Raw genomic sequence first — 13,044 nt, 5'->3', positions numbered from 1 at the left:
GCTTAACACTGCTTTAATATTGACTTTTTCACAACTTTAAATAAACTTCTCAACAGAAAGACTCTTCATATCAATTATAAAGACTTACTCAAAAGATAACACAAATAGAGAATACAGTGAATATGACTAGCACAAGATGATCTCTAAAAAAATATTTAATAAGGATTTTGAGAGTGTTCTTCTGATATTTTCAGTAGAGCTTCGAATAGAAAAAATTGATTGCATAAAGTGTCTTCTGTTTGAATTAAGAGTTGAACTTTTACAGATGATCTTCAAATATTAGGATCTGAACGATTATAAATTGTATATTGTCGTATCACGATCATAAATGCACTTGTATGATTTGTACAAGTCATGTACTAATAATATAAGGCAACAATAGATGCTTGTGATATTGACTCAAATCAGTCGGAAAGTGTTTTTCTTAACTAGAATACTGAACATCTTATGAATGTTCGTTTTGTTGATGTTATGCTCCACTAATGAAGAAAATAAATTTAGTGCTCATGCATGATCGTTGACAAGATTCAGTAATCTGAGAATGATAAGTAATGATTGTCCATTTAGTTAGGTAGACATTGAAGAACTATCATATGTGAGCAAATCGTTTGTTGAACTTATCAGCCACCGAATTTTTCGTAGTGCCGAATTTTAGTAATTCTTAGTTAATTTCTTAAGCCAACCACACCATCAAAACTTAAATATTCCAACAAACTAAATCAGTTAATGTTTATAATTTTATATTTTATTGAGTAAGATATACAATTAAATTTATTAGTTAACATATTTTATGACTATCAAGAATTTTTAAAAAAAAACATATAAGATGTGATTATAAAAATTATAAATGCATAAATTTTGAATATGTTTAATTATTAATTTAATTAAAGCAATTGTTTAAACAAATTTATGATTTATTTAATTTAATTAATAATTTTAATCATTTTCATTATAGAAATTAAGCATAACTTAATGTATTAATATTTTAATTTAATGTATATAAATATTTTGTAGAATAAATTAGTTGTTGTAAATAAATAATATGAGATATTCCGATAATATTCTCTTTAGAATGGAGTTTAAAATTGATGAATTGGACTGAGTTTTATATTTGATTCATAAATTATACTATTACAAAGTTAATGATATGCTAAAATAGAATAATGAGTTGATTTAAAATAGCTCGTCCATTGAAGCCTCCATGTTCTTTACCATACAAGCGAGCTAAATTGAATTCACAAGGTCATCACCTCCCCGAGTACAATTCCAGCGAGATGTTATAACTAGCACATGTGAGTTAGACTTGACGAACCCACCGCTCCAATCGAACCTGCTTCAAAGGAGGGCCACGGTTCGGTTTTTTTCTTTGAGGGCAACACCACTTTCCTGTAATCTCCAGTGCATTAGTCAAGGGAAAATTTGTGGTTTCAGACAAAACATTTCTCCTTGTATTAGTGTTCTCCACGGGGTTCGGCCCATGTTTCACACCTTTTCTTAGGGTCTGGAATTGAACTCTTTGAGGCTTTGTGAAGCTCTCAATGTCCGTTCGTCTACCACTGTTTCTTGTACAAACAAAACCATTTTCTGGAAGTGCAGTTTCAAAGTTTTCTTTCCCAAAATCTCCTTTGTTCGATAGGCTGTTTTCAGAATTATCCTTTGTTTGAATTAAAGGAAGATATTTTCCTCCTTGAGGACTTGTATCATTCTCCACGTGCACTACTGTATGACTCCGAGTTGTTCTGCGCATGAATGTAGTATCTGACTTCGCATTATTTTCTTTACCATCTGTGTTTTTTTTTATGCATTCTTCGACTGAGTGATGGCTACATGCTTGTGCTTTCTGTTCTGGCAACATGTGCTGAGAAATCCTTTCAGATGATAGCTCATTTGGCACATGGGGAATTCGGTTACGTTCAAGCTTTTGACCATCCTGCAAATCCAGAAAAACAATATTAGCCTCATTTGCAGGCCCCCAAATCCAGTTATGTGGACAATGGAAATACAGTTTGTAATCAAGAAATTCGCATCAATAAATATGTTAATGTTAATCTTCATGTTTGTTATGAAGCCCTGATCTCCAAATTGGAATCATTATAAAAGTGAAATTGCAATTTTTTTTAATGTATTTGCCAGTTGCATACTTGTATTGGTGCCTATTTGGAATTATACTTTCCTATTTTCAGACAATTATGGTATTTCTATTGTATCCATAGATTGACCAAAAGCATACAAATGAGATATTTGAATTAAGGAAAATGCATAGAATGCTGTGTAGACTATAATCAGGGGGACACATTTTTATTAATTGGATTAATTTAATTAAAAAAATTAAATATATCGATATATTTAATGTGTGTAAATTACATTCAAGTAATTCAAAATCATGTATTTTATGAATAGTCAATATTAAACAAATTTGGACACAAAATCTAATTATATTATTGATTGACCTAGTGCACTCGGTAACCCCATTTATTAGGTGAACATAGACAGTCATTATAAGATTTTTTTATCACTTTTTTGTGGAATAGAGTGCATCTATTCCAGGTGAGAGGGTTGCCTACACCTTCAAGAAAAAATGATCTTCTCGTTATGTGATGGAATAAAGGATCACGATAAATACAACACTCTCCCTTAAGCACAATAAGAAAATAAATGATTTCGAGAATACGTCAAACAAAGTGGAAAACTAAAGAGCAGGAAAAACAGACATAAAAAATCAATCAAATTCTAATCCCAGAAATAAAAGATTTAGTTTGTGTTTCCAACAACTTCTGATAGATCACTTCCGAGAACATAATATGCAATTTGGTAAATGTATAACCATATAAAACTGCCACGAGAACATACATGCAAAGATACAAGGAAACGAGATAGGCATACCGTAGAGTCAGTTTGATAAGTCTGCTTGGAACCTTTAACTAAGTCGATACTTTTAACTACTTCTGAAATTCTGCTATGGCTGGCCAATTCAGCATTACATGCCTCACTTTCTTCGCCTTCTTTACAGTCAGAAAATGTGAAACCATCTGTAGTATCCAGCATAGGTGTTTCGTACAAATAGCTAGAGAACCAGTTCCAAATGTCAGGAGGCTCTGATACTATAAATAAAAAGAACAGTGAGCATTTTGTCTATTTAGGGCTTTATGTAGATCAATCTTTTTTTATACCAGCTGCCAAAGAATGGCAAAAGGAATTTGGAACTTGAAAGTAAACATTTTAACCGATCTTTGCTTCTAACACAAGGATCAAATTATAAAAACATTTTATATGTTGTGAGTATATTAACAGTATTCATACCCAGACGAGTTTTGCATACCTGAAGAAAGCAAAAGTGAGTCGGAGTCGGACAATCTTGAAATCTATCACAAAAGTCCACCAAAAATTGAAAGATTATGACAAGTAGAATAATAACCTCATTCTCACCGAAAAAAACCAAATATACTATGAAAACACATCCGCAAAACACATACGCAAAAGGTTATTTTCTCCAAATCTCCCAAAAGGCCAAAACAAAACCAAACATTGTGTTAGGGCTTCAATCCCTTTTACGATTAAACATTTCAACTAAAAGTACTTTTCCTTCACCAGAGCTTTGCAGCAGTTAACAGTGACAGTAGTGTGCACATTTTAGGCTGAGTGAAAATGTACCAAATATCTGGTAAAAAAAATAAAGAAAAAGAGTGTACCGAATATGATGAAAAGGTTCAGATAGATATTATGTTCCAAATAATTTGTATGTAATTACTTCAATTGCGTCACCTCGAGAAGAAAAAAACTGAAAGGCTTGTTTTTAGATTCTTTCTACTGCAGATCAAGATTTGTGCTTCCATATTGAAGCTCGTTAATTAATTAACAAAATATAAAAGGATGAAAACAGAAATTCAATTACCACATCGGCACGCTTGCTGTTTTCCAATTCATCAGACTCATTACATTTAACAACCCCATCCAAAAATTCCATTTTACCAGCAAGTAAACCATCATTAACTTTGTCAACTACTCGAATATCATCCAACTTCGCTTTCTTTTCTTCCTCGTTGCAAATCCCGGCAGACGCATCAAAATCTTGAAAACCATGGAGCGTATTGGACTCATATACGTAGCTTGAGAACCAGTTTCGGATGTCAGGAGGTTCCGATACTATAAATAAAAAGAACAGTGATCGCATTTTGTCTATTTAGAGCTTTATGTAGATCAATCTTTTTTTATATCAGCTGCCAAAGAATGGCAAAAGGAATTTGGAACTTGAAAGTAAACATTTTAACCGATCTTTGCTTCTAACACAAGGATCAAATTATACAAACATTTTATATGTTGCGAGTATATTAACAGTATTGATGCCCAGAAGAGTTTTGCATACCTGAAGAAAGCAAAAGTGAGTCGGAGTCGGACAATCTTGAAATCTATCACAAAAGTCCACCAAAAATTGAAAGATTATGACAAGTAGATTAATAACCTCATTCTCACCCAAAAAAACCAAATATACTATGAAAACACATCCGCAAAACACATACGCAAAAGGTTATTTTCTCCAAATCTCCCAAGAGGCCAAAACAAAACCAAACATTGTGATAGGGCTTCAATCCCTTTTACGATTAAACATTTCAACTAAAAGTACTTTTCCTTCACCAGAGCTTTGCAGCAGTTAACAGTGACAGTAGTGTGCACATTTCAGGCTGAGTTGAAAATGTACCAAATATCTGGTAAAAAAAATAAAGAAAAAGAGAATGTACCGAACATGATGAACAGGTTCAGATAGATATTATGTTCCAAATAATTTGTATGTAATTATTTCAATTGCGTCCCCTTGAGAAGAAAAAAACTGAAAGGCTTGTTTTTAGATTCTTTCTACTCCGGATCAAGATTTGTGCTTCAATATTGAAGCTCGTTAATTAATTAATAAAATATAAAAGGATGAAAACAGAAGTTCAATTACCACAGCGGCACGCTTGCTGTTTTCCAATTCATCAGACTCATTACATTTAACAACCCCATCCAAAAATTCCATTTTACCAGCAAATAAACAATCATTAACTTTGTCAACTACTCGAATATCATCCAACTTCGCTTTCTTTTCTTCCTCATTGAAAATCTCGGCAGACGCATCAAAATCTTGAAAACCATGGAGCGTATTGGACTCATATACGTAGCTTGAGAACCAGTTTCGGATGTCAGGAGGTTCTGAAAAGTGGGAAGAAAGAGAAAGTTTGAAACGATAAAGTTACACCATCAAGACACATAAAATAGCTTCTTTCAGTCATTCTATCGAACAGTCTGCGCCAAACAGGGTCACAACAGTACTAACCAAAAACCAGTAATAATTTAAGTATAAAATTTTTCATTATGTTAGTTTCATCCCCCAAATATCAAATTTGCGCCCCTTTTCTTGCTCAGCCAAAAATTATTGAGCGACGATAAAAATAAAAATAAAAATAAACATTACGAAGAGAAAGATTAAGAACACCTGATGGAAGTGAAGCCGAATCCAGATAACCCAGAAGCTGAAAACAACAAAAACAACAAAAACAACAATCATAATAAATTACAATGCGTGAAAAGATTTAGACTCTAGAAATACGAGGAACTCAAGTTTTTCTGACCCGAGAATCCGCGGCGTGAAGCTCCAATTTTGGATAATTGGGCATATTTCTTTCTCTTCTTTAGACGCACATACACCACAAGCCACGACTTTTGAATCTTCCAGATGCTTACAATAAGCTTCGAAATTTGGCGCCATTATTCTATCATTCAAATGTTTTCAACTTTCAACGGTGGTGATACATACATCAAAACAGGGAAAATGAGGAAAACGGGGTTGACGAATTGTTTATTAACAAAAGGGAGTAAACGTAATTTATTTTTTTATTTTTTGTTTTAAATTTGTTTAAAAATTACTTTTTTTATTAGTGTATTTTAATTTTTTATTATAATTTAATTAAATAAAAAAAATTTACTCGACTCAATTTTTTCATCTTTCCCTGCTCAACCCTAGATCTCATTTCATTCCTTATCTTCACAAAAAATTATTTTCTTCTCAACCTCCCTGCATACATTGGTTTTTTGGCTAACAATTAACCATGAACCTACAAGGTATTCTTCTGCAACAAATCCAACGAGAAACCACGTATTGATAAGAAATTTATCTTGAGATGTGAAATCTATTGGGTCTCGTCTGTGAAGAGCTGCTCGAGCTCTTCACGACCCAGGGTGAAGAATTCACCCCGGGTCGTGTTTCACGACCCCGGGTGAAAACACGACCCGGGTGAAGGGTCGCTCTTCACGACCCCTGGGTGAAGCTCTTCACCCTGGGTCGTGAAGACTTCACGACCCAGGGGGAGCTTCACCCTAGGTCGTGAGCTCGTGAAAGCTCCCCCTGGGTCGTGAAGCCGTGCTTCACGACCCATGGGTCGTGAAGACTTCACGACCCAGGGGTCGTGCTTAACGACCACGACCCAGGGTGAAGCTTCACCAAGCTCCATGGGTCGTGTCTTCTGGGTCGTGCTTAAGTTGAAGGGGTCACGACCCAAGGTGAAGAGCTCTTCACCTTGAGTCGGGACAAACACGACCCACTTCGACCCAATTTAAAATGAACAAAACGGTTTAATTTTAAATTTTTACAACTAATAACCTTTTTATTTGTTTGTTTTTTTTTTTTTGCAGATTTACTTCCCCGCTAAACTTGGAAGGAATCAATTCTTTGAATGCAAGTTAACTTTAGGATCAAGATACGTTGAAATTTGTAAGAAGATTGTATCATTTTTAAATGAGAAAGAGATAGAATATTTGATGCAGTATACTCAATTTGATAATTTAATTTTATGTGCTAATGATTAGGCTTGTCAAATTGGGTCAGGCCCGTTGGGCCAGCCCGCCCTACCATAAAAATTGAGCGGGTTGGGTTGATAAAATAGCAGCCCGTTTGGAGGCGGGCCAAACGGGTTGAGCCTGTTTGGGTAGGGTCGAATTTTATATTTTTAATTTTATATAAAAATTCCTATTTCTTTCTTATTTTTTCTCATGTGCCTAACTTCAATCAATCTGGTAAAATCTCTATGCTTATATTTTTTTTTGAAAATGTTATACTCTCCAGTCTCCTCTCTTTTTTTAATGTTTAACTCGAATTAATCCAGAATTATCGAAATAATATAGTAAATAAAGTAATTATGTGTATTGTTGAACACATAATATTTTCTGAAATTTACAACCGTCTGTTTTCTCGACTTTGTGTTATCTTCCAATGTTTCTCACTTTTTAAGAAAATGTGGATGGTAAGAGCTAGGTGCCTTGTGCAGACAAACCCTTAAGAAACTGGAGAAAGTGTATACTAAAAAAGATTTGGAATTCACATTTAAAGGTTTCATTGTATTTACGGTTGGTGATATTACATGAGTTAATTTTTAGTACATGTGTACGATGAAATCTTGTGAGAATTAGAATAAGCATTTTATTTTTTTATGGATTATGTTGATTGTTGTATGCTTTCAATGTCTTATTTCAATGTTTTTAAGTTTTTTATGAAATTATTTGACTGAAATATATTTTTCTTCTATGTTTATTTTAATATTGTTTAGTTTTTTTAAAAAAAAATAATAAGCGGGTTGGCCCACCTAACCCGCGGCCCAAGGTGGGTTGGGCTGGGTTGGCCATTTAGAGGCCCGCCAAAATGGCGGGCCGCCCCGCCCCGCCCTAATGGCCGGTTGCAAGGTTATGACAGTAATGAATTTTGGATGATATATCGTAAACGACTTTTACGATTTTCATTGTTAAAGTATTGTTTGTTAACTGGCCTAAATTGTTCAAATTTTTATCATATGATACATGAAGAAGATGAATTTAGGGAGAGACATTTTGGTGGAAGTTACTGTATACGTTTGAGAGATTTGATAGATAGAATTGATGAATATGAGAATGATTTAGGAGAAGAAATAGACATTGAGAAGGTAAAATTGACATGTCTTTTGTTCGTGGTAGGTGTATTAGGCAGACAACGAAAAAATAAAAATGATACCGTGGATTTAGAATGGATTAGATTAGTACATATCTTTGATAGTTTTATAAACTATCCCTGGGGTATAATAGCTTTCGAAGAAGTAATTTATGGACTTAGAAAAGATCTTGAAACTAAGTTCAGAAGCTATGAAAATTTGGTAGCACGCCGTGGAAATGATCCAGATTTTAGTGGGTTCGGTAGCTTCCATATAAATAGATTTATTCATCCTTTACAGCAAGTAACTAAATATTGTTCATTAAATGAAATATCCTTGTTATTTTATATCATACTAATAATGTGTTTATTTTTCTGTGCTAGATTTTGGCCTATGAATATTTTCCAGCAATTGCTGAAGTGTTCGCTAGACATCGAGAAGGTCCCAATGTGCCGATACCTCGGATGTGTCATTGATTGACTAGAAAATGAAGTAAAAACCATTCCCCTTCCATAGATGATGTGAACAAAGCATTTAAAAATGTACATAACAAGGTAAATACAAAAAATTCATTTTATTTATTTTTCGTATTATCTAATATATTTTTTGTTAACCGTTAACTAATTTAATGTTTATTGTTAATGATTAATATAGATATTTTGGGATGCTCATTCCCATCACAGAGGAGCTGATGTCTGTACATTATATGACTGACAATTTTGTTGATTCTAATGATGTGATAATCAATCACATTACGGAGTTAATTTTCCAAGGTATCAAAGTAATTTGCACTCAAGATCCATTGGGCGACCCAGATGATGAAGTGGGTGTACAGACTGAGACTGAAGATCGACCGTTTCTCCAGTCATTCACATATACATACTCCATATCATCTCGAGATAAAATCAGAAAATCTTTTCAGCCATCTCGTAGTCCTTCACTCCTGAATCAACTGTCTCCTCCATTGACTCACATGAGACATACATCTATGCATAGAGATCATACATCTCTTGCAGATATGTATGAACTTCGTTTAACAAGTTTGGAGGATAAAGTTGGGACGATACTAAAGCACCAAGCCGATATCATAAATCAATTGAAAAATATGTATGACGATATCTTGAGTTTGAAGGATATAATTGGGAGATTACCTTCAATGAATGTCAATGTTGGTAAGTTTTATCAATATTTATATGATTTTTAATTTTGAGTATGAAAAATGACAAATTGTATGTATTATTCTCTCAGATCAAGGCGAGACATCAAGGCATAGTTTGAAGATATTCCATTTATGAGAGCAGATGAGGTGGATCCAAATATTCGAATTGTGAGCGATCCGTCTTTGACTCGAGCTTTTGAAAAAACTTCGGGCCATAAGTTAAGATTGTTCACATTGGAGGAAGAGCCTATGACAGACGAGGAACTTCATCATCATGTTATGAATGATATGATGTCTTTGACTTTTGAGAAAATAGCTAGAATGTTCGCCAATAGATCGTGGCCACGTGTAAGTGCTGAGATTAATTCTTGTATGGAAAATACGAGGATATATGGACAGTGTTCGTCCTACGATAGCTTGTGGTTTTGTGTATTGGGGACACCTGCTTCTTGGCTGACCGAGACCGTATGTTTTTTCTTATTTTGTTTTTTGTTTTTTACGTTGAGTTAGTAATTAACATCTTTCACTTTATTACTTTCAGCATATTCAAGAATGTTGTCGAGGGTTGCTCCAATTACAAAGGACGTACTCACATTTAATGTCACATGAGGTGTCATTGATGGACGTCGATTTTCATCAGCTGGTTTTGAGTGCTTTCAATGAGGGCGGAAAGAATAATATAGAATGTTTGATACCCTATGTGATAGCAGAAATTGGTGAGTGCCCGGCTATTCCATGGAACAAAGCCAAAATAATTTTGATATCATTTCATCTTCCTGGGCATTGGGTTTTGTTAAAAGTTTTGCGTAGACGTAAGAATATCACAATCATGGATTCAGACCGCAACGTAGATAGTTCGGGCAAGACATTGCTTAAACTTATTAACCCTTTGTCCCTTATGCTTTCACATATGTTGGGTGTTGATGCTTCAGAAAGATGGAGTATAGTTAGGCCAGAAAATTTTCCTACTCAAAAGACCAGGTTAAAATTTTTTATTTTAAAAATTATTATTTTATTATTGTTTAATGTATATCAATGTATAATTAATGTTTGTTTTTTCATTGCAGCGGTGAATGTGGAGTATACTGTTTAGCATCTTATACCATGTTTAGGGAAAATGCCTATCAACTTAACGATGAGAAGATTGAAGAATTTAGGCATTATTGTTGTTGTTGTATTTGGGATAAATTAAGTCGTTGGATTAAAACATTTATGTGATACATTTTATTGATTTTTAGTTACATTATATTGATTTTTAGTTAATGTCTGTGATCCATATATTCAATCTATTTTAAACAATGAAAATTGATTCGATTCATTGGGTCGTGTAGGTATCTATTTTAAACCATGAAACATGATTTGCTAAAAGTTTGTGGCAATCTTCTTTCAAGATATAACTATATATCACCGATAAATTTTAATGAGCTAATACCATGTTTCAAGACACATACCCAAAATTTCTTTGTAGCTTATACCATGTTTTAAGACACATTATATCACCGATAAATTTTTTTAAAAGAATTTATTATCCAACATGACTCCACCCAATGTTGGGTCGAGTGTAGTGGGTCACGCTTTATGGTCGAGTATCCTCGAATCATTTATATACAATAAACATTAATTTGATATGCTTCAATATATCATTAAAGTGAATATGTAATGAAATTTGTTATGAATTTTTTTAGTTCTATTATTATAAAACTTGTTAAGAATTTTAGTGAAATTATAAAATTTGTTAATATTTATATACAATAAACATTAATTTCATATGCTTCGTTATACATTCTTTAAAGTGAATATGTAATGAGTTTTTTTAGTTCTATTATTATAAAATTTGTTAAGAATTTTAGTGGAATTATAAAATTTGTTAAGAATTTTATTCCAGTATAAATTCAACCTATATTGTTAGAATAAGAGATACATTCTTCTACTTGTTATGAATTTTTTAACTAACATACTTAAATTATAATATATAACTCATATTAAAATGTTTACACAAATAAATTTTTTATATATATTTACATTCTAATCATATATAAAGTGAATTATATATTATAAAATGATCAAAACTCAAAATCTCCTACCCAATCGACCCAAACCCTAAACCCTAAACCAAACCCCTAACATTATCACTCGACCAACGCGACCCAAAAATGAAATAATTTACCACCCGCGCGACCCAAACTCAAAAATCTACTGCACACATTACAATCTTGTCCACTCGACCCACTGACCACCCGTCAAACACAATTAAAAATTCCCCACAAACACATACATATTAATAAAATCAAATCGATTGTATTTAAATTCAAACAAATTACATATTATTCAATCCTATCTTCTACCAAATTCTCCTACGGATGGAAATCTGTTTTGTTTTTTCCTTCCACGTCTTCTTTTGATCACAGGTGGCAGTACTAACATATCATCAAGTGGCCACTCATTCTGATTTAGAACGGGATAAATTGGCTCAGAATAGGCTAAAGACCATATCATAACAGAACAATACTCTGAGCACAAAGAATAAAAATTAACATCACAAAAGTAACTCGCTGCAATTGCATGAGAACATGGAATCTTGTCAATATCAAATTCTCTACGGGTACATCTCTTCGATTCCAAATCCACAATGTCACTATTTGTAGCACTTCGAACATCGAACTCAAGACGGCCCAGCTCATAAATTTGATATCCCCGACCGATATTAAACCTTTCACACAGAATCGACTCAACAGTTGGAGTGAAATTTGTTGTTGATGCGATGAATGCATTTCGATACCTTGAAAACCAAGATATAGTCAAAGTCTGCAAAGAATTTAGTAGTGCAATGATTAGAAGTTGTCTTTCTTCACGCAATCTTGCATTTATTGATTCAACACCATTAGTTGTCATAATGTTATACCGAGATCTTGGGCTATATGCTCGAGTCCATCGATCCAATGAATAACTTTCATTCAAAAACTTTGTAGCATCGGGATATATTTTCTTAAACTTTTCGTACTCCAAGTCAAAGTCGATTTGCTTGTAAATTTTTGCTAACCGCATAAACATTTCGGTACAACCCTTCTTTTTGCAACGAATTTTCATATTTTGTGACAAGTGCCATATACAATGACCATGGTGTGCATTTTTGTAAACATTGGCAATTGCAGCAATGATGCCCAGATGTCTGTCTGAGATAATCACCAACTCTTCCTCATCAACCACTACTTTCAAGAGCTTCGTCAAAAACCAACTCCACGAAGCAATGGGTTCTACATCAACAACAGCCCAAACCAAAAGATATTGATGAAAATCTCCATCTTGTGCTGAGGCCACAAGTAAAGTATCGTCGTACTTTCTTTTCAACCATGTACCATCAATAGATACGACTTTTCTCATGCATCTATATCCTCTTGCACATGCGCCATATGCTAAAAACAAATACTTGAATCTATTATGCTCATCTACTACTAAATCTATTATACTACCAGGGTTCATTCTCTCGACCATTTTCAAATATGAAGGTAGAAGACCAAAACTTCTTTCAGGATCACCTCTAAAGATATCATGAGCAAGTTGTTTGCCTTTCAAGGCTTTGTAATAGGTAATGTCAACCCCCTTATTCCGCATCATTGTCATAATAGATTTTGGTTGAGGTGTTTTTTGTTGTCCTCGAAAGTTCTCTGCCAACATATCACAAACGACAGATGAACTGGCTTGTCGATGCTTTTTACGCATTCCAGTCAAGTCACAATTGTGTGTGTTGTAGTATGTACGAATCACAAAATCTGTTGAGTTCTCGTGTTATGAAGTCCAAATTCTCCAGCTGCAACATTTATTCACACAACGAACCGAATAGATAATTCGAGAAGATTTGACACTTTCAAACTCAAAAGACGAGTCCAAAGCAATTTTGGATAGCACTTTCTTCACTTCGGTCTTGCTTGAAAATCTTTGACCAATAAATAAGCTTGA

The 13,044-nt window shown here is 33.7% G+C and overlaps 2 protein-coding genes across 3 annotated transcripts; both read right to left on the bottom strand.

Moving 5' to 3' along the window:
• Positions 1 to 1,081: 1,081 nt before the first annotated feature.
• On the bottom strand, positions 1,082 to 5,771 carry LOC142527805 (uncharacterized). 2 transcript variants are annotated; one of them, XM_075632746.1, is made up of 8 exons: positions 5,604 to 5,771; positions 5,468 to 5,504; positions 4,940 to 5,184; positions 4,364 to 4,406; positions 3,893 to 4,143; positions 3,320 to 3,362; positions 2,884 to 3,095; positions 1,082 to 1,930 (listed from the first exon to the last, which is right to left on the bottom strand). In XM_075632746.1, exons 1-8 carry the CDS (start codon positions 5,646 to 5,648, stop codon positions 1,298 to 1,300), a joined length of 1,509 nt encoding a protein of 502 aa, XP_075488861.1. In that variant the 5' UTR covers positions 5,649 to 5,771; the 3' UTR covers positions 1,082 to 1,297. The 2 variants fall into 2 exon arrangements, with proteins under 2 accessions (XP_075488861.1, XP_075488860.1); XM_075632745.1 differs by having other exon boundaries at positions 1,084 to 1,930; positions 2,884 to 3,101.
• Positions 5,772 to 11,421: 5,650 nt separating this feature from the next.
• LOC142526035 (uncharacterized) lies at positions 11,422 to 12,807 on the bottom strand. The gene has a single exon (XM_075630309.1). It carries the CDS (start codon positions 12,805 to 12,807, stop codon positions 11,422 to 11,424), a length of 1,386 nt encoding a protein of 461 aa, XP_075486424.1.
• Between the last annotated feature and the right edge of the window lie 237 nt (positions 12,808 to 13,044).

The sequence above is a fragment of the Primulina tabacum genome, chromosome 15, assembly GCF_025594145.1.
Source record: "Primulina tabacum isolate GXHZ01 chromosome 15, ASM2559414v2, whole genome shotgun sequence".
Lineage (NCBI taxonomy): Eukaryota > Viridiplantae > Streptophyta > Magnoliopsida > Lamiales > Gesneriaceae > Primulina > Primulina tabacum.
This window is presented reverse-complemented; position numbering and strand designations above follow the sequence as displayed.

Excerpts from the sequence above, each read along its gene's own strand:
- LOC142526035 (XM_075630309.1), bottom strand. The coding sequence starts at position 12,807 with ATGCGTAAAAAGCATCGACAAGCCAGTTCATCTGTCGTTTGTGATATG.
- LOC142527805 (XM_075632745.1), bottom strand. The coding sequence starts at position 5,648 with ATGCCCAATTATCCAAAATTGGAGCTTCACGCCGCGGATTCTCGG. Across the intron at positions 4,407-4,939 it reads ACAGCAAGCGTGCCGCTGTG|ATTTCAAGATTGTCCGACTC; the intron begins GTAATTGAACTT and ends CTTTTGTGATAG. Across the intron at positions 3,363-3,892 it reads ACAGCAAGCGTGCCGATGTG|ATTTCAAGATTGTCCGACTC; the intron begins GTAATTGAATTT and ends CTTTTGTGATAG.